The sequence below is a fragment of the Phlebotomus argentipes genome, unplaced genomic scaffold (assembly GCF_947086385.1).
Source record: "Phlebotomus argentipes unplaced genomic scaffold, Phlebotomus argentipes genome assembly contig_15, whole genome shotgun sequence".
NCBI classification, from domain to species: domain Eukaryota; kingdom Metazoa; phylum Arthropoda; class Insecta; order Diptera; family Psychodidae; genus Phlebotomus; species Phlebotomus argentipes.
This window is the reverse complement of record NW_026776181.1, coordinates 1050126-1068953: the sequence shown is the minus strand read 5'-3', so window position 1 is coordinate 1068953 and position 18828 is coordinate 1050126. Positions and strand designations below refer to the sequence as shown.

Below are 18828 nucleotides of genomic sequence, written 5' to 3'. Positions count from 1 at the left end.
TTTTGTCGAAATTCAGCATTTGTTCAAAGAGGTGTTACTCCACTCGATAATGATCTAAATTCCCCTTGTTTATTTGCTTTAAAGATACATATGTATAAGTTTGTTGAAATATGGCTGTATTTAATGTGATTTTCATTAATCAGAGACTCAAGATCTCTTCATTTTCGTCATTTTCTTTAAGAATTCTAGGGCGCGTCACTCTCAGAAGGTTCTTTTTAGCATCGGGTAGAGGGTTGTTGAGGACCAGAAGAAAGGTGTATCAAGTACTTGAATAGTGTTTAAGAAATCTACCCATAAAATGTATCTCGATGTAAATGTGCTTAAAAATACCCTCGAATTGCATGATCATGAATAAATATGATAAATTGTAATCACACTCACATGTTTCTTTCTTCTATTCCTCATTCGGAACAAGAAGATTGATATTTCCTGCTGTTGTGGTACCAATGAATTGCTCTTCATCTCCACGAATGGACAATTTGTCTCCTGTGGAAGCAACAATGCGTTCCCGGATCATCGATGTTGGTTCCCACCGTGATGATTGGCAGTTCTTACAACTGAACTTGGGCATTCGATGAACTGTGGCTGTTCTGTTCCCACAATCGCCGCACTTGAAGAATCTCTTGTCTGTATCGATGACTTTCAATGGATGACGCTCTTCCAGGCATCGCGGAGCTGCTGAAAAGGCCAGATACTTGCACTTTCTGCAGGCAACAGCCTTGCACGCCACTTTGTACGTGGAAAGCATCTTCTCCTCCAGTGCCTCCTTCTTCTCCAGAGTGTTGAAGTACTTTTGGGTCTCCTCACACTCTCGGCGATCCACAAGATCCATATGGGATGATGTAGCAGCCATGATTCGCTGGATTCTATCTCTCTTGGCCTCTTCCTCAGCTTTGGCTCGCTTGGCGCTCGGCACATCCTGGTTCATCTCCTCAAGAACTCGTTTCTTGCCACTGTCAGTGCCTCTGTACTTGATAAAATTGGGATTTGCCTTGTCTATAGGCTTCTTCTTCAGAACTTCAGCTGCTTTTGCACGCGCCACAACCGATGCCTTTGTCGAGACGTCGATTGTGAAGGAGGATTTGCTCAGAGTGGGCGTCATTTTGGAGAAAATAGCTATTGGGGGCTTTTCTGGTGCTGTTGGGGTTGTTGGAGGCGTCACAGGTTCAGAAGCCGCCTTGAGAATTGCCAATCTCTGGATATCCTTTTGCCTTTGTGCATTATTTACCTCGGCAACAGCGTCAGCACGTCTGATTTTGTCTTGACTTCGCTGACCTGGTGAATTGGCAGTTGAGGAGTTCCTTCCAAAATACTCAGATAGAGAAAGCATTCTCTGATTATCCTTAGCCACTTGCTTGGCATTCTTCTTGGCTGCAATTGCTGTGAATGACTGCCCACCGTAGAAGACTTCATTCTTTCCGAGAACCTTATTCCTGAGCTCATTCAAGCCTCTTCCGGCAGTGGCAGATTGGAGCTCAGAGCGCTTGGAAAGACTCTTGAACTCCTTTTGCATGTGGAAGACACAGTGATCACACACAGAGAGATTCACGATGGATGTGCAAGGCTCTCCATTCTTCTTTTTGCTCTTGCAAATGCCCAGATCCTTTGATTGGCCCAGTAACATCAACTTCTCAGGCGTCGCTATGGATAGATTAGCCTCTGTCTTGTCATTCCGTCGCTCCAGGATATTTGGATTGAGGACAGCCACCACCATTCCTTGCGGAGTCTTCCAGAGATCCCTGTGAGCCGCCTTGAAGAGGAACAAACTGCAAGTCTTAATATCGTTCTTGAGATCAGACAACGTCCATATAGAGTATTGATCCCCCTTTTGAGATGTCCTGACCGGACTCTTGTTCACGATGGCACCTCCAAAGACCCAATCCCTTGTTTTGTCCAGACGATCCACGAAAGTCTTTATCCTGAACATCGAAACGGCTTCTTTATCCTTCATGCGCTCCTGCAAAAGCGTGCTAGAGATTAGAGGCTTCACCAGGCTCATCCCAAATATAGGATCTGTGTAAACAGACAAGGTTTTCTTTGACTCCATCTCTTCCTTGATCTTTTGGAGTTTGGGAACTCCTGGCAAAGGTTTCTCTGTCTCCGGGACCCTGGACACTCTTCCCAGAGCAGGAAGCTGAGGTGTGATTTTCAATTTATCACATCCCAGAATATTTTTCGATACTTCAAGCTCAATATCTTTGATCTTTCTGTCTTCATCCTTCTTCTTCATGCTCATGTGAATATCTCTACCGTACTCATTGTACTTCTGCTCCAGGAAATTCCTTATTTCCTCGTCATCAGAAGAGTCAGAATCATTGCCAATTAATATCTTATCAAGCTTTTCTCTCTCCGGATCTGGCTGCTGTTCTTCCGTGAGGAAATCAAATGTCCGGGAAGAACTTGGAGTGGGTTCCTCGTCGTTACAGATTTGCAGAAGCTGTTGCTCCAAGTCGTCCAACTCGGGGTCATCATTCTGGGAGCCAAATTGAGGCTCTGAAATGCTCATTCTGGGAATCTTCCTGTGCAAAACCAGAAAAGTGAGGTTGTTTTGCATGCAAGGGAACATTCATTTTGTACACAAACCTTTTCTCCACTGATATTTCACACGAGAATTATATTATCTGACCTTAATGTAATGTTAAATTATAAAATCCACACAATTCGAGTAAAATTACGTGAGTTTTGACTCAGAATGCGAGAGAAAGCGCTTTCCCTCCAAAACACACGCTCCCAATAAATTCCGGAAATCTGACAGTGGAAAATGACAACACCGAATCCATCGAAACGCCATAACCTCAGCGTTTTGTTTATATTTTGCTGGGAACGTTTCTGTGCGAAAAATCTATTTTTCCGTGATAAATTCTGATAAAGACGTCGTGTTTGATACGTAAAAGTGATCCAGAAACATGAGCGGTTCAAGTTCACGTCGAAGACGTCATGAGAGCTCGAGTTCGGAGAGTCTGGACAGCGCAGAAGAGGAGCGCCTTCGTGATATCAAGGAAAGGGATGAATTCGCCAGTAGGCTGAAGAAGCGGGATGAGGACAAGACGCGGCGGGTGCTGGAGACGTCTTCGAAGAAGGCTTATGAGGAGGCGGCCAAGAGATTGAAGTTGGAAGTGGAGGACAGGGATAAAATGCTGCCACAGTTGAGAATTGCCTCCCGAAGGAAGTATCTGGAGAAGCGGAAGGAGGACAAAGTGGCAGAACTGGAGGCTGACATAATTGACGATGAGTATCTGTTTGATGACACCGTGCTGACAGCGAAGGAGAAAGAGGACAGGGCGTATAAGAAGCAAATCCTCCAGATTGCCAAAGAACATGAGAAAGCGAGGGAGTTGGAGCGCATCCAGCGCTATCATATGCCGCAGGATATCAAGAAGGGAGACAAGAGTGAATATGTTGAGGTGGATGAGCGTGAGAAAATGCCTAATTCTGAGCAGAAGAAGTGGGAAGCTGAGCAATTGGCTTCGGCGGTGTTTAAGTTCGGAGCGAAAGACGCCGGATCATCGCGACAACAGGAGGAGTATGATCTTTTGCTGGATGATCAAATTGAATTCATCCAAGCTCTAACTCTCGAGGGCTCCAAGGACAAGGACAAGGGGAAGAAGGTGGAACTGACGGAGGCACAGCGTCGGAAGATGGACATTGAGGACACGAAGAAATCCCTGCCTGTGTATCCATTCAAGGAAGATCTGATTGCGGCGATTGGAGAGCATCAGATTCTCATAATTGAGGGCGAGACAGGTTCCGGGAAGACTACACAGATCCCTCAATATCTCTATGAGGCGGGCTACACGCGGGATTCCAGGAAGATTGGCTGTACGCAGCCCAGGAGAGTTGCTGCCATGTCCGTAGCAGCTCGAGTGGCTCAAGAGATGAGCGTGAAGCTGGGAAATGAGGTGGGCTACAGCATTCGATTTGAGGACTGCACGTCTGAGAGAACTGTGATCAAGTACATGACGGACGGAACTCTCCACAGGGAGTTTCTTTCTGAGCCAGATTTGGCTTCCTATAGTGTCATGATCATTGACGAGGCGCACGAAAGGACTCTGCACACGGACATTCTGTTTGGCTTGGTGAAGGACATTGCACGCTTCCGGCCAGAGCTGAAGTTGTTAATTTCCAGCGCGACATTGGATGCTGAGAAATTCTCAGCATTCTTTGATGACGCTCCCATCTTCAGAATCCCCGGAAGGCGATTTCCTGTGGACATTTACTATACAAAAGCGCCTGAGGCGGACTACATTGATGCTTGTGTGGTGTCTGTCCTGCAGATTCACGCCACGCAGCCTTTGGGAGACATTCTGGTGTTTCTCACTGGTCAAGAGGAGATTGAGACATGTAATGAGATGCTGACGGACAGAGTGAAGAGGTTGGGATCAAAGCTGAAGGAGCTCATGATTCTGCCGGTGTACGCGAACCTCCCCAGCGACATGCAGGCAAAGATCTTTGAGCCAACTCCACCGAATGCCAGGAAAGTTGTCCTGGCCACGAATATTGCTGAAACGTCCCTGACAATTGATAATATCATCTACGTAATCGATCCGGGATTTGCGAAGCAAAACAATTTCAATTCCCGAACGGGAATGGAGACTCTGATGGTGGTGCCGATCTCCAAGGCGTCGGCTAATCAAAGGGCAGGACGAGCTGGTCGAACAGCGCCTGGGATGTGCTTTCGGCTATACACAGCGTGGGCGTACAAGCACGAATTAGAGGACAATACAGTGCCGGAGATTCAGAGGATTAATCTGGGCAATGCTGTGCTGACACTGAAGGCGTTGGGCATCAATGATCTGCTGCATTTCGACTTTCTGGATCCGCCGCCGCATGAAACGCTGGTGTTGGCATTGGAGCAGTTGTACGCTCTGGGGGCGCTCAATCATCACGGGGAGTTGACGAAGTTGGGCAGGCGAATGGCGGAGTTTCCCGTGGATCCGATGATGGCGAAGATGCTGCTGGCCAGTGAGAAGTACAAGTGCTCGGAAGAGGTGGTGACCATCGCTGCCATGCTCTCTGTCAACAGTGCCATATTCTATCGGCCCAAAGACAAGATCATTCACGCCGACACGGCGAGGAAGAACTTCAATCACATGCACGGTGACCACCTGAGTCTGCTTCAAGTGTACAATCAGTGGGCGGACACGGACTTTAGCACTCAGTGGTGCTATGAGAATTTCATCCAGTATCGCTCTATGAAGCGAGCTCGCGACGTCCGAGAGCAGCTGGTGGGATTGATGCAGCGCGTGGAGATTGACATGGTGTCAGGATTGCCTGAAACGATGAACATCCGGAAAGCCATCACGGCGGGATACTTTTATCACATTGCCCGCTTGTCCAAGGGTGGGAATTACAAAACAATCAAGCACAATCAAACGGTCATGATCCATCCCAACTCGGCGCTGTTTGAGGATCTGCCGCGGTGGGTGCTCTACCACGAGCTGGTTTTCACCACGAAGGAGTACATGAGGCAGGTGACGGAGATTGAGAGCAAGTGGCTGCTGGAAGTCGCGCCGCACTACTATAAGCCCAAGGAGTTGGAGGATTCGACCAACAAGAAGATGCCCAAGACGGTGGGGAGGTCAACAATCACAGCTTAAGGGAACTGGGCGAGTAATATTTCTATCGTAAATAAAAGCTTTCATAGAGACTGGAAAGCGTTTATCCTCTCCCGTTTGGGATTTCCTTTGGTGGAAAGCATCACTGAAATCTTCCCTCGTCATGAGATGATAAAACGTTGATGGTTAATTAAGTCGATTGTGAGCTGAGCACTGCCTGGGGCTCATAGGAGTGGGTTGGGGGTGAATTTTCCACATTCTTGACCCACCCATACAATGAAATACTCTCCACGCCTCGATAAATCCCGTCGACAAGCTGATAAGTGGCTGACAGGGACGAATTGGGAAGGATTTCTTTTAACTCTCCCACTTTTCTTTATTAATTGTCTTATAAATCAAAACATAATAGATCACTCAATTTCTATACATGATTCTAGAATTTCTTTTTAAATAATTCTCTTGCGGTTACACACAAATCCTTATCAGTTAAAAGTCACGTTGAAAACAAATAAAAACTATGTCAATTTCTCTGATTGTTAAAAAAAGACATGTGCCAAATGCGTCTCTGACTTCCATTTCCTCTTCAGTACAATATCTCTTCGTCTTCTTCAAAAAGAAGGGAGGAAAAGAGTCGATGCGGGATGGTCTCTGAGGCTCTCGATATTGTATGTGATTTTAGTGCTCTTCAACTGTTGAATATCTAGTGGGTGGGATAGAGAGAGAGACAGAGCTTTCCCAACCCCCGGCAAAAGCTCTCCCGTGACGTCACAAATGGAATTTGTGCACAATCTGTGCGCGCTCTTTGAGAAGCGATTCGCACTGCGTGTGTTGGTGTGTGCCACCCAGAAAGCCCTCTCCACAGCTCCACACACGGCCGCCGGAGCTTTAAAAGTCTGTCACGGCCAGCAGTAGCTTTCAGTACCTTTCAGACACTCGAAGTGGAGTGGCATAAAGCGAGCTTGAGGTGGACTTTCGCGCGTGATTGTGTGTGATTCCCTGCTAATCTTTTATGCTACAGCTTTAATCTCAAGTGCTTCTGCTCCAGTTCCTCTTTTGTGACCACCATCCACCGTATTTGAGGTGAATTTCAATTTTCCGGAGTCACAGAGAAAAGCTGTGAATTATGAGATGCTCTTTCGGCATTTCATGTGCGATGCTGTGAAGATGTGTGATTGAATTCAGTGGCAAATTAACTTCTTTAACCCTCATACATTGCTTTCCATTGCTAACACAGACTAACTGGGTGGAATTTTGGGCCACAATGGTGGAGGACAATCGATCTGTGAGTAATTTATGCCCATATGATTGCTTTCCTGGCCGACAGAAGCCATTGGGTGTGATAGAGAGGAGAGATCTCGTGTGTTTTAATAACTGCAAATTCGATTGTAAACCATTGTCTGGAGTGTGAGTGCCTCTGGAGATTGCGTAATCTGACTCGTGGTGTGCTTCAAATGAGGCCTTGATGCACTTTCCAGCCACTCTTATTCACTTTTCTACGCAAGAAATCAACCCAAATCTAATCACATTGACCATAACTGACAAAAAAAAACCTTTTCCAGATCGACATGGAGGCGCCGGAATTCAAGGAGTTTGCCAAAGAGATGGTGGATTATATCGCCAACTACTTGGAAAATATCCGAGACAGGTAAATAATGTGATTCATAGTGAAAAATCCCCCCTCGAATCAACGCCACGCGAGAGATTCGTTGGGGAATTTCAATTCAATATTTCTCTCCGCATTTTTATTCTTATTTTGCTATGGGTCTTTACAAAAGCATTTGCACAAGAAAACCTGTTACTCGCGGGATTTACCTTGTGTGTCAAGGTGCTTTTTCAACACCTCTTGCGCTACCTGATTTTTCTCCCACTGCTCCACACACGCAAGAGAGCCCCCAGGTGATCTCTTTTACCGCCGAATTTCCCCACATTTGCACTTCCGACCAATTAGCAGCAATCGCAATCGCGCCTATTGACTTTGGGGGGCTTTTTCTGGTTGTATTGCTCGGTTTTCTCGCGTAAATGATTTGCTGCTGTGCTAAATTCCAGTCAGAGTTCGCAGAAGTTATGCATTTCAGTTCAATGACTGACTAAATTCCATCCAATTCAATACTAGGCTGATAAGAAATATTCCTTTATTATACCATCGAATGTGAATTCTAGCTACGTGTTTTTATAATTTGCACGATGCTGAGCGTGAATAAACTACATTGTTGTATAATACGCAAATAAATTCTGTACACGATTGAACCTGTTTCATTAGAAATAACAAAAGATCATAATAATTTCTTATTCCTTTCCTATGCAACTAGAGTCTTAGAAATTGGCTTTGATAAAAAAAAAGAATCATTGAGGAATTCAAGTGTGACGGACAATTTAGTATCAAATTACAAGGTATAAATTGCTAAATTGAATGTTAAGTCGTAACAAACATTAAAAAAAAACATGCACAACAATTTTTAGAGTTTTTGTCTAATCGTGTATTTCGGAACAAACTTGATTTTTTAAGCTGAGGCCAGAAATCACTTTAACATTCAATTATTCATTAAATTGTCATTGCTACAATTCTCTGATTTATTGTACAAACTATTTCTCTAATGATCAGAATTATCTTCAAGGAGGTCTCTTTCTATTTCTGCTTGAATCGTGCAATTAAATTTATCGTGTTAATTGAATCACTGGCGAGAAATGCTTCCTGTCATTATTGATTTATTCGAAAGTTAGACTGTGTGAAGACTCAGAGCTCAAACTGAAGTCGCTGATATGATTTACTCTTAAAATAACTCTCTCTCTTCCAGTTTGTCAGTAAAAAGTTAAGCTAATATTTTGAACATTTGAATTGTGGCTTCTGTTTATACTGAAATTAGCATTTTTTCTTCTCTTTGCCGCCGCCTGACCTCTAAGTTATGATTCTTGATTGTGTTTTTTGTATGTTGATATTAACGCTGGAGATGCTGATGACTCAGAAAATGTGTGTGAGATTTCAAGTTCATTGGAAGACATTCACCAAGTGCGGCGTGTTAAATAGTGCAAAAAGTTGTGTAATAAAAGCGAATATTTAGGCATTTTTTGCAATAACATTCGCTTTCGCTCCTCTCGAGAGATAAAATGCATGTATTATAATAAACGGACTGTCATGATTGTACAATTAATTGCGATAAAAACTCTTTATCAGCTGCTATACATAACTGTGATTAGAATTAGTACGTTACATCAATAAACATTTGCGCTATCTGTGGGCATACAAAGGTTCCTTGAAACAATCGTGAAACAAGAAACATTGATTTTGGTTCTTTCAATGCTCTCAATTTATTCTATAAGATCGTGAGCTATAAAACCACTGATTCGCAGTAAATTGAGACATGTCGAAAGCAGAATATAGAAGTATTCTTGAGATTTCAGCAACATTGTCGCCCCTTCACCACGAACCGCCAAGGCTTTTCCTTGTGATTGACACTCTGACTGACCTCTGACTTGATGACCTCCTCTCTCTCTCTCTTTTCCAGGCGTGTTCTGCCCACCGTGCAGCCAGGCTACTTGCGCCCGCTGATCCCCGACGAGGCGCCCCAGAAGCCCGAGAGCTGGCAGGATGTGATGGCTGATGTGGAGCGTGTGGTGATGCCCGGGGTTACGCACTGGCACAGCCCACGCTTCCACGCGTACTTTCCCACCGCCAACTCCTACCCGGCCATCGTGGCTGACATGCTGAGCGGCGCCATCGCCTGCATTGGCTTCACTTGGGTAAGGCACGCGCCAAACACATCGACATATATTCAGAATATAAAAGTTCATCGCTCGATTTAACTTAAAAACGATAAAGAGTGGAATGATAAATGCTTAAAGTGTATAAAAATTATGCATTAATTTGGCAAAGAATTTAATACTTTTGCCACAGTGCAAATTACACATAGTTTATTACTTATTTTATTGTTGAAAAGAGTTTAAATGTGTATTTATCATAAAAAAATTATCTTGTAGACAATTTCCATAGTTTTCCAAGACAGTTTAAGGCATACCGTGTTGCTAAGGTCAATTAAGCATGTAAAGCCTGACATTTTACATATATTCTTATATGCAGATCGCCAGCCCGGCGTGCACAGAATTGGAAGTTGTGATGTTGGACTGGTTGGGCAAGATGCTGGATCTTCCCGGTGACTTCCTGGCATGTTCTGGCGGCAAGGGAGGCGGAGTGATCCAGGGCACCGCCAGTGAGGCTACTCTGGTTGCTTTGTTGGGCGCCAAAGCTAAGACAATGCAACGCGTAAAGGAAGAACATCCTGAGTGGGATGAGGCGACAATTGTGTCAAAGCTCGTGGGATATTGCTCACGTGAGTAACTCAATTTACAAAGAGACGCTTGTGCTTCTGGTATTGATTGACGGTGTGGTTTTACAGTTCAGGCGCACTCTTCTGTGGAACGCGCTGGCTTGTTGGGTGGCGTAAAATTGCGCTCTCTGAAGGCGGATGAGAAGAACAGTCTTCGTGGTGAAACTCTGGAGGCGGCTATTAAGGAGGATCTGGCAGCCGGGCTGATTCCTTTCTACGTCGTAGCCACGCTAGGTACGACAAACTCCTGTGCTTTCGATTGTCTGGAGGAAATTGGACCGGTTGGGAACAAGCATGACATCTGGGTTCATGTGGACGCCGCATACGCGGGATCAGCTTTCATTTGCCCAGAGTACAGGTATCTCATGAAGGGCATCGAGACGGCTGATTCGTTCAACTTCAACCCGCACAAGTGGATGCTGGTCAATTTCGATTGCTCGGCTATGTGGCTCAAGGATCCGCGCTGGGTCGTGGACGCTTTCAATGTGGACCCGCTTTATCTGAAGCACGACATGCAGGGCTCAGCTCCGGACTATCGTCACTGGCAAATTCCACTTGGACGTCGATTCCGAGCCCTAAAGCTCTGGTTTGTGCTGCGTTTGTACGGCATTGAGAATCTCCAGGCACACATTCGTCGCCATTGCGGCTTTGCCAAACAATTTGAAAGCCTCTGTCGGGCCGACGATCGTTTTGAGATTGTCGGGGATGTGAATATGGGGCTAGTGTGCTTCCGCCTCAAGGGATCCAATGAACTCAACGACACTTTGCTGAAGCGCATCAATGGTCGCGGCAAAATCCATTTGGTGCCCTCTAAAATCAACGACGTATTTTTCCTTCGTATGGCCGTTTGCTCGCGATTCACCGTGTCTACGGACATGGAATTTTCCTGGCGGGAAGTCTCAGCGTCCGCTGATGAGGTACTTGCGGACAAGACGATGAAGAACGGACACGCCTAAGCTAGACAATTCACAACTTCACACCGTATTTATGAGTAACACTTTAAATCGAATGGGAACAATTTTTCTTCTTTTTGTGAAAATATACATACATCTATTGATAGATATTAAGAGACAATAAAGCTTTCTGTGTATTGAAAGAGTGTCTTTTTGTGCAAGTAGATAATTTTTTCGGCTTTAAAACGTGATGTTTTTGGCCATTTTGGCGGGACAGTGAAAGGTTTGTGTCTTGAATACGATTTCTAGTAATTCTTGCAATTGTTTTACTGTGGTTGGCAAATAAATAATACAAAACTGAGGGCTGAGTCTTGAAATTCGTCAAAATCAGAATCAGTGGAAATTGACTGATTTTGAGAAATTTGCGAGTCTTGAGTAAAAATCAGTCAGAAATCGAGTCAAAATTGGCTCAAAATCAATCAACTCGTGTTGACATGAGAACATCGAGTCAACACGATTGCTCGATGTCTCAATTTTAAGATTTTAATGCAATTTAAGTATCAAATTGACATCGATGGCATCGGAAATGGATAATAGAATAATTATTTTAATTGTTTTTAATATTATATTGATAATTTTCCTTATTATTGCTGAGATATAAGCATCTCTTTTCTTGCGCTCGCGTAAGAGGCTCAGAGACGGAGAATAATTTCTTTCCATGCGCGCTACCTAGTCCCTGAGAGTCCCTCTTTGCAGTGTCGAGGCAACGATAATCCCAATTTTATTATGTCATGCATAATCCTTGCCATAAACATTTTCAGTTTTGAAGGTATATTTAATTGAATGGGATTCCTAAATTCTTCGTCCTTTGCTTAGTGCTTAAGTCTCATGAATTATGAATCAATGAACTGAACATGTGAACAGACAGTACAAATCCAAGTGTAATCAGAAGGTGAACAATTGGTTGGACAAAAAAATTGATGGAGAAATTTTAGCAAAGGAGAAGAAGTTGATCTCCATCTCGTGGGGCAACTCAAGATCGCCCGCAGAAGTCTCATTCTGCTCCTGGGACTTCTCGTATAACCGCAGGAGAACATCTGTACGTTAATAATGCACATTATTCACATATTTGTCGCCTGAGGGTTAATTTTTGGTCTTCTTAAGGCGCTGAAGACACCCAATGATGATTCTTTGGGGGTAAAAGTTAAGTTTGAGCAGCATTTTTATCATTTTCTACCTCAAACACCGCAACTCGGCCCAAATCAAAACAACAATATGACGTTTCTGCCTGCGTTCCGAAAGCATTTTCCCTCCCGAAAAATTCCGAAGACTGATTTTGACTCAAGACTCACGAAACTTTCAAAATTGTGATCATGTCAACAAGTTAAAAATCGATGAGGTTCTGTTGATTCTGATTTTAACCATTTTCAAGACTCAGCCCTCTGGATTTTCTGTCTTAATATTATGATGTAACAAATAATCAAATATCTCTTTTTCAAAAAATTATGAGTTTATGTTGCGTATATTTTAGAGCGAATCCTAGATTTTAAAATGTATTTTTCTACACTCGATTGACTCGTGGTTTGGCGAAGTACAATAAATTTTATTATTGACCTTTTCGTAAAATTTCATGACGTAATTGCAATAATGTTTGAAAGTAAGAGCGTTTATAGATCGTGCAGAATATTGCTATCTTTGATTTCCGCAGTTACTTGAGGTCGAAGAGAACTATTACCTCGGCAATTGATGGCTTTCTTCTCATTGCTGTAGTTGCTGTATCACGCCGGCCGCTTTCTTTTCTGTTGGCAGAAGTCAAACAAGCAAATTTGTATTGAGAAAAAATGTCTGTTTATTCTCAAAAAAGGTGGCGAAAACAGAGAGTTTCTTAGCTTATGCAAACAAAAATGGTAAAAATACAAAGAAAGGAAAAATATCTCTCTCTCTCTCTCTCTCTCTCTCTCTCTAAAAGTAATTCTAGAAGACACACATGACCAAAATACAAATAGAAGATCTTCAATGTAAAATTATGTACACCAAGAAAAAAAACACTAATTGTATCAAATTCACTGGAGCCTCTCTTCGGACGACATAATGGTGATCTCTTTGGAGAAACGATCGCGGAGCTTCTCTGAAACTTCTTCAGCAGCGATTTGCACTTCCGTGAGGGCCAAGAGAATCTCTTCGACGGCAAAGTCTACATCCTTCACCTGAGGATCTCTGCCACAGATGGCGAATCTGATCACAAGCTTTTCTTGAACGTTGCCGTGAATCATGTAGATCTTCTTGCGCTCTGTGATCTTCTCGAGAAGCTTCTTCGTAGCGGCACAGCCGTTGCGAAGACGGAAGCAAACTAGGCCCATCGTTGCCTCGCCGATCACTTCGAAACGATCATCGGTTGTGATCAAGGCCTGGAAGTGTTGAGCCAGGTGGATCTGGTGTCTAATGTGATGTCGAATGGCCTCAGCGCCTACGGTTCGCAATGTGATCCAGAGCTTGAGGGCGCGGAAGCGCCTTCCCAAGGGGATTTGCCAGTGACGATAATCGGGAGCTTTAGATTGTCCCTTAAATGAGAAATATAGTGTTTGATTAAAATTTTCTTTCGATGAGAAGCTCGAGGTTCCAATGAAAGTCTTTGACAAGTAACGTTTGATCAATTTCAGTCTCTTTATACATTTATTTTAAGTGTGTTTGGCATTGATTTTTTTTAGGCACGATAAAATATATTTTGCTAACACCTGAGATTCTTTATAGTCTTGTTTGTTATAATAAATGCGTAAGCAAACATTTGTACTTTAAGTGATTTGAATAAGAAAGATTATGAATTTGTTAACAAGGATTTGAAAAAAATGCCAAAATAAGAGAAGATTAATTGCAAAACAGCCTAATAGAGCAATTAACAAGCAGGTAATATTTTAATGATATGCGAAAGCGATCATGAAGATTAACTTTTGTAATGCAACTGGTTTGTCCTTTGATTAGGACACTGGAAAAATTCCATAAATACTGAAAGAATCTCTTATGGAAACCTAAACAGAAATCATTCAGTCTACTAGTGATCCGGAAAAAATCACGAGTTTATTATAAGGGCACGGCATGATAGCATTCAAGGGGTTTTTGCACGTTAAGTCACTCAAAATCCCTGAAGTGTTACATGAAAATTTTCACTGGAACTTCCGCTAATGTGAATTCCTTGGTCAATATGTAATACACAGTATATCGCACGAACTTTTGAGACTCAATGAAAGCACAAATCGTCCCTGATTGCATTTTCTCAATCAACTCCCCATTTTCCGGGAAATCGCGTGTCGAATGCGGACTTACTTGGTAGCGATGCTGCAAATAGATGCGATCGACGTTGAAGGCCTGGACCAGGAGGTCGGCATTCTTGAGCCACATTGCGCAACAGTCGAAGTTCACCATCATCCACTTGTGCACGTTGAAATTAAAGGACTCCGCCAGCTCTACGCCCTTCATAAGGTGTCGATATTCAGGACAGCAGAACGCCGCTCCGGCGTACGCGGCGTCGATGTGGAGCCACACATTGAATTCCCGGCACACCTGGCCAATCTCCTCGATGTCATCGAAGGCACAGGTGCCGGTGGTGCCCAGTGTGGCGACGCAGATGCTCGGGATGTTACCCGCAGCCAGATCTTCCTCAATGGCACGCCTGAGCGTGTCTCCGCGCAGGGTGCACTGACCATCCGTGGTCAGGAGACGCATGGGCATGGCTGACAGGATTCCCGCCTTCTCTACAGCGCTGTTGCTCTGATCACTGGAATACGCCACAAGACGACCTCTGACATCGCTCTCGCTCATCTCTGGGTTTTCGATCTTCATCTTCCGGACACTCTGTTCGCGCGCTGCCAGCACGGCAATAAGGATGGACTCACTGGCAGAGCCCTGAATCACACCTCCGCCTGGGCCGTTGTGGCAGTTGAGGAACTCCTCGGGCAGACCCAGAAGCTTTCCCAACCAATCCATCACGATCACTTCGAGTTCCGTGCACGCCGGACTGCAAATCTGCCGGAGAAAATCCGAGAAAGACAGAGAAAATATGTGGGTTGAGCAAATATGACACACTCAAGTCTCTCTGTTGCTCGTTGGAATTCAAATTATTCCTCAAACTCACCCAGTTGAAGCCCACAATGCCAAAGCCGGAAGAAAGGAGTTCTCCCACGATGGCTGGATAGGAGCAGGCAGTTGGGAAGTAAGCATGGAAATTGGGTGACTGCCAGTGAGTGATTCCTGGGAGAATGAATTTCTCCATTTCTTTCATAACTTCACGCCAATTTTCCGGCTGTTCTGGCAGCACTTCTGGGAGGAATTTGTGCAAATAGCCAGGATGGACACTAGGCAAAACATCCCTGAAAGTATAGACAAATGCGAAATGTGCGTAACAGATTTTAGAGGTGTGAATAAATTTGTGATCATCATTGAGCATCGGCAAAACCCATCTTATCGCATGCTTCATGGATATAGATCGCAATCGTGGATCAATGTATCGAATAGTGGGTAAATTGAAAGTATAAACTGAAAATTAATAGCATTCTAAGAAATATATTATCATCTCATCGCCGTAAATCAATGATCGTACGCGTATTTTTACGAAAAAAAATCCATTAAATTCTACTCACTGATCGCGAATGTTCTCAAGATAATCCGCCACAAAGTCCACTGCAGCTTTTCCAAATTCACGAAACTCATTGACATCCATTGTCTGTTGAGGAGAAGATCTGAGCACCACAATAGAGAGATGAAGAGACACAGAGCACGATCACTTGTGAACTGATCCGCGGTCGTTGGCGAACTGAAGATCACTCGCGTACCTTAGTGCGCCTTTAAATCACCTGGAAATCTCTTCCTGAAGTGGAATCTTGTAGAATGAGTGAGAGTGGATCTCGGGCACTTTCTATAGCCGATTCAGGCACGAACAGCAAAAGTGTTTTGACTGGACCAACGAATGGGGCTCAGCACGCGGCCAGAGGTCGAACACGAAGTTTTCCCACCCAAACTCACTATTGCACCGCGATTCTTGCGTGAGATTCCCCGCCTGAGAGAAATACGCGCGCTGAGTAAATACTATTCACTGGGTTTATTGCACTTTCTCCCAACGTATAGTCATATAAAATTGCGATAAAAATTGAGGTGGGAAAGACAAATCAATGCAGTTCAATGTCAATGCCGAGGAAATTGCTGACCATGCAAATCACTGATCTTCACTGCAAGTGGCGAATCTCTATATACTCATCGTTCGTGTGAAGTAGACTTAACGGAAGATCAGAGCGAGTTTGTGAAGGCTTGTACAAAGTGAATCAACTCTGACTGGGAAGTGTACACTGCATACTATAGTTGGGATGCTCACTTGTGACTTCTCGTGACACATCAAAGATGCAAAAAATTCACCACATTTTTCGCTTGTTTATTCCCTTGATAGATCACAACTTAATAAACTAACAATATCTACGGATTTAAAGGCACAAAATAAATTAAATCAATAAATTGTGGCTAATGAATTAACTATAATGACTAAATGCAGATTCACTGTGTAATTGTCTCATGTGAGTCACATGCGACGATTTCATTGTAGTTTTTTACGACTTACATACATTGTTTGTTTTTTCCTTTTCTCTCATTCTCTCAACGCTGAAACGGCGCAAATAAAAATTTAATTCAATTTTTCACGTAGAGCTGAATTATCCAACATCTCTATCCATCCGAGCCATGAGGTCGTGTGGAAAATGTGCAGTGGAACAATTTGAAGGGAAATTGCACGAACATGTCTGTTTACTCCACAGGGAATTATATATATATATATGTATATACATATATATAAGCATAAATAAGCGTAAAGGGAAAATGTTACACAATATCCCTCAATTTATCCACCCACCACCCCCAAAAACACCACCCATTCCCATCGCATGAACATAGTGCGAACAATTTTGCCACTGCAGGCATGTTTCGAGGCATCCTTTAACAGAACTCCGCCATGGGTGATAACACTTGTGTGGGAGGGCGCAATATTCCATCCCCCATGAGGATAAGCTTAAAGTTTTACACACACCCGTGTGGAGAATGTTCAAGGGATTAAACTGGTGAGTGAGTCTTTCATTATTTACTCAATCACTTCTCATTAAGCTCCAAATATTGCGCTCGCTCGCAAAATCTCATACGGCAATATTGAGTATCTTGAGACCCCCATAATGGGTTAATCTAATTGTTCTCTCTCATCTCCGTGGAGTGTCTTGAAGGGATTTACGATACAGGGGCTCTTGACTCCTTCCAGGATAAACATATTTGCAGTCCAGATTGAAGGACTAACAATGGCGAAGCGAGCTCGAAACGGACGTTATACCGATGAATAAATAACTTGTCATCGGGTGAAATCTCCCCAAAAAGCACCCCTACAGAATATTACCCAAAAGCATATCTAGCTGGGATGAAATATGAAGTCGGGTTTTATGGTTCCCATGACAACCCTCACCATCATCCCTGTCTCCTCTATTTAGCTCATTCTTAAAACCATCTCCCATTTGCGTGAGGAAACACTTGTACGCGGAGTTTTCCGGGAGAGACCCCGAGCCAAATGAATTGGATTTCACTCCGAAGGATGGTATTTGTGAATTCTTTCAACTGCTTCCCTCTTCACATTGCCTCCAAGACTTTTCTGAAGTAAGGGGATATTCTCGATTGGAATTTTTAATCAGCTCAACTGTGGAGAATCATAAGCAGATGAGTCATTTGAAATGTAAGAAAGAATCGATTTTCACTGAATAAATATATACTGAATATAAATCCATCTGATATGGTTAATTCATCAGGTAAGTATCCTTGAACGACAGTCTAGAAAAGCTTGAAAGTAAATTTCGCAGATGCGTCGAGACGCAAGCACATTATGGTTATTATTATAGGAAAATTGGAAATCGTTGTTTGGTGAATATTTTATCACTTGTGGAATTCAAAAGATCATAATCATAAAGAATATGAATTTTCTTCATACTTATAAGTTGATATGAATATTCAAATACTTATAAACATTTCAGGATAATGCAGAATTGCTCATAGAGTTCATTTAATGCTAATCACATGACAGGAGCGTGACTTCAACTCTCTGCTAGACTTAATTGCAGATTTAAAGAAGAACTCGACATAACTTTGACTGACATTAGAATCCTCTTTTCGTTCCTACAACAAAAAGCCTCATGAGAACAAAAAATACCTCTCTGGTTAACCACAAAATGACTGTGTGTCGGAAGACACAATCTCCAGGCGAACTTTAATGTGCGGATGGTTAGGAAAAAGCCTAGGCTTTTTGCATTTCATCCCTGCTTTTTGCGCAGAGACGAGATGGATGGTGAGGAGCATTGCGCTGACATTTATATTGAAAAAGGATAAAAAGTGGCGAAGAAGAAGGGGTTGAAAATGGATGGTTACTCCACCTACTGATACCCATTTCTGTGTCGGGCTATACATCATCTTTCGGTGCACTCACCCCTGGAATGGAGGGATAGTTTTGCAAGAAAAGCCGAGCGCGAGGGTGGAAAATGGGAAAATTACTGAAGATGGGCGGGTCGCTGTTCGCTCGACCAGCTTAGCAACGCGAGGGTGGATCCAATCCCCGCCAAGCCATATCGGGACACGAGGAAGGGATGAAATGGCGAATGGGTGCGCATGTGAATTGCAATGTGGCTCCGAAGCTCAAGAATGCAGCCTCCTGGGCCTGCCGTCCGAAGTTTCAGCATGATAGACTCTGCACACTGACGGGCTGGCCGGTGATCTGGTGAACTGTGCTGTTAAATGATCGGAACGGATTTGTGATCCACTATTGTGTGACCAATTGTGAGAAAGACCCATTGATTTTGCTGGCTTTTGAAAAGATTGAAACGCAGATTCATGTTTGCCATCCATGGAATTTTACACTTTTCAGTCGTCAAAATATTTTCCGAGAATTCACACGTGCTTCAGTCACCTTCTGCCTGCGTCTTGGGCTAGGTTCCGTCGCGTCTCCACCTGAGATCATCAGTCAGAAGCAGCCGTCCAGTGACGATCCCGCGGGCA

The 18828-nt window shown here is 43.6% G+C and overlaps 4 protein-coding genes across 5 annotated transcripts; 2 read left to right on the top strand and 2 right to left on the bottom strand.

Moving 5' to 3' along the window:
• Window positions 1-364: 364 nt before the first annotated feature.
• Window positions 365-2506, bottom strand: LOC132263530 (protein MCM10 homolog). The gene has a single exon (XM_059763324.1). The coding sequence runs from the start codon at window positions 2504-2506 to the stop codon at window positions 395-397; it is 2112 nt and encodes a 703-aa protein (XP_059619307.1). The 3' UTR covers window positions 365-394.
• Window positions 2507-2801: 295 nt separating this feature from the next.
• LOC132263529 (pre-mRNA-splicing factor ATP-dependent RNA helicase DHX16) lies at window positions 2802-5647 on the top strand. The gene has a single exon (XM_059763323.1). The coding sequence runs from the start codon at window positions 2907-2909 to the stop codon at window positions 5595-5597; it is 2691 nt and encodes an 896-aa protein (XP_059619306.1). The 5' UTR covers window positions 2802-2906; the 3' UTR covers window positions 5598-5647.
• An 814-nt stretch (window positions 5648-6461) lies between these two features.
• On the top strand, window positions 6462-10973 carry LOC132263532 (aromatic-L-amino-acid decarboxylase). 2 transcript variants are annotated; one of them, XM_059763325.1, is made up of 6 exons: window positions 6462-6635; window positions 6790-6837; window positions 7115-7200; window positions 9059-9293; window positions 9631-9880; window positions 9947-10973. In XM_059763325.1, the coding sequence occupies exons 2-6, from the start codon at window positions 6817-6819 to the stop codon at window positions 10831-10833; spliced, it is 1479 nt and encodes a 492-aa protein (XP_059619308.1). In that variant the 5' UTR covers window positions 6462-6635; window positions 6790-6816; the 3' UTR covers window positions 10834-10973. The 2 variants fall into 2 exon arrangements, with proteins under 2 accessions (XP_059619308.1, XP_059619309.1); XM_059763326.1 differs by lacking the exon at window positions 6790-6837.
• Window positions 10974-12581: 1608 nt separating this feature from the next.
• On the bottom strand, window positions 12582-16125 carry LOC132263030 (3,4-dihydroxyphenylacetaldehyde synthase 2). Its single transcript, XM_059762583.1, has 4 exons — window positions 15405-16125; window positions 14900-15134; window positions 14092-14790; window positions 12582-13331 (listed from the first exon to the last, which is right to left on the bottom strand). The coding sequence occupies exons 1-4, from the start codon at window positions 15482-15484 to the stop codon at window positions 12834-12836; spliced, it is 1512 nt and encodes a 503-aa protein (XP_059618566.1). The 5' UTR covers window positions 15485-16125; the 3' UTR covers window positions 12582-12833.
• Window positions 16126-18828: the final 2703 nt, after the last annotated feature.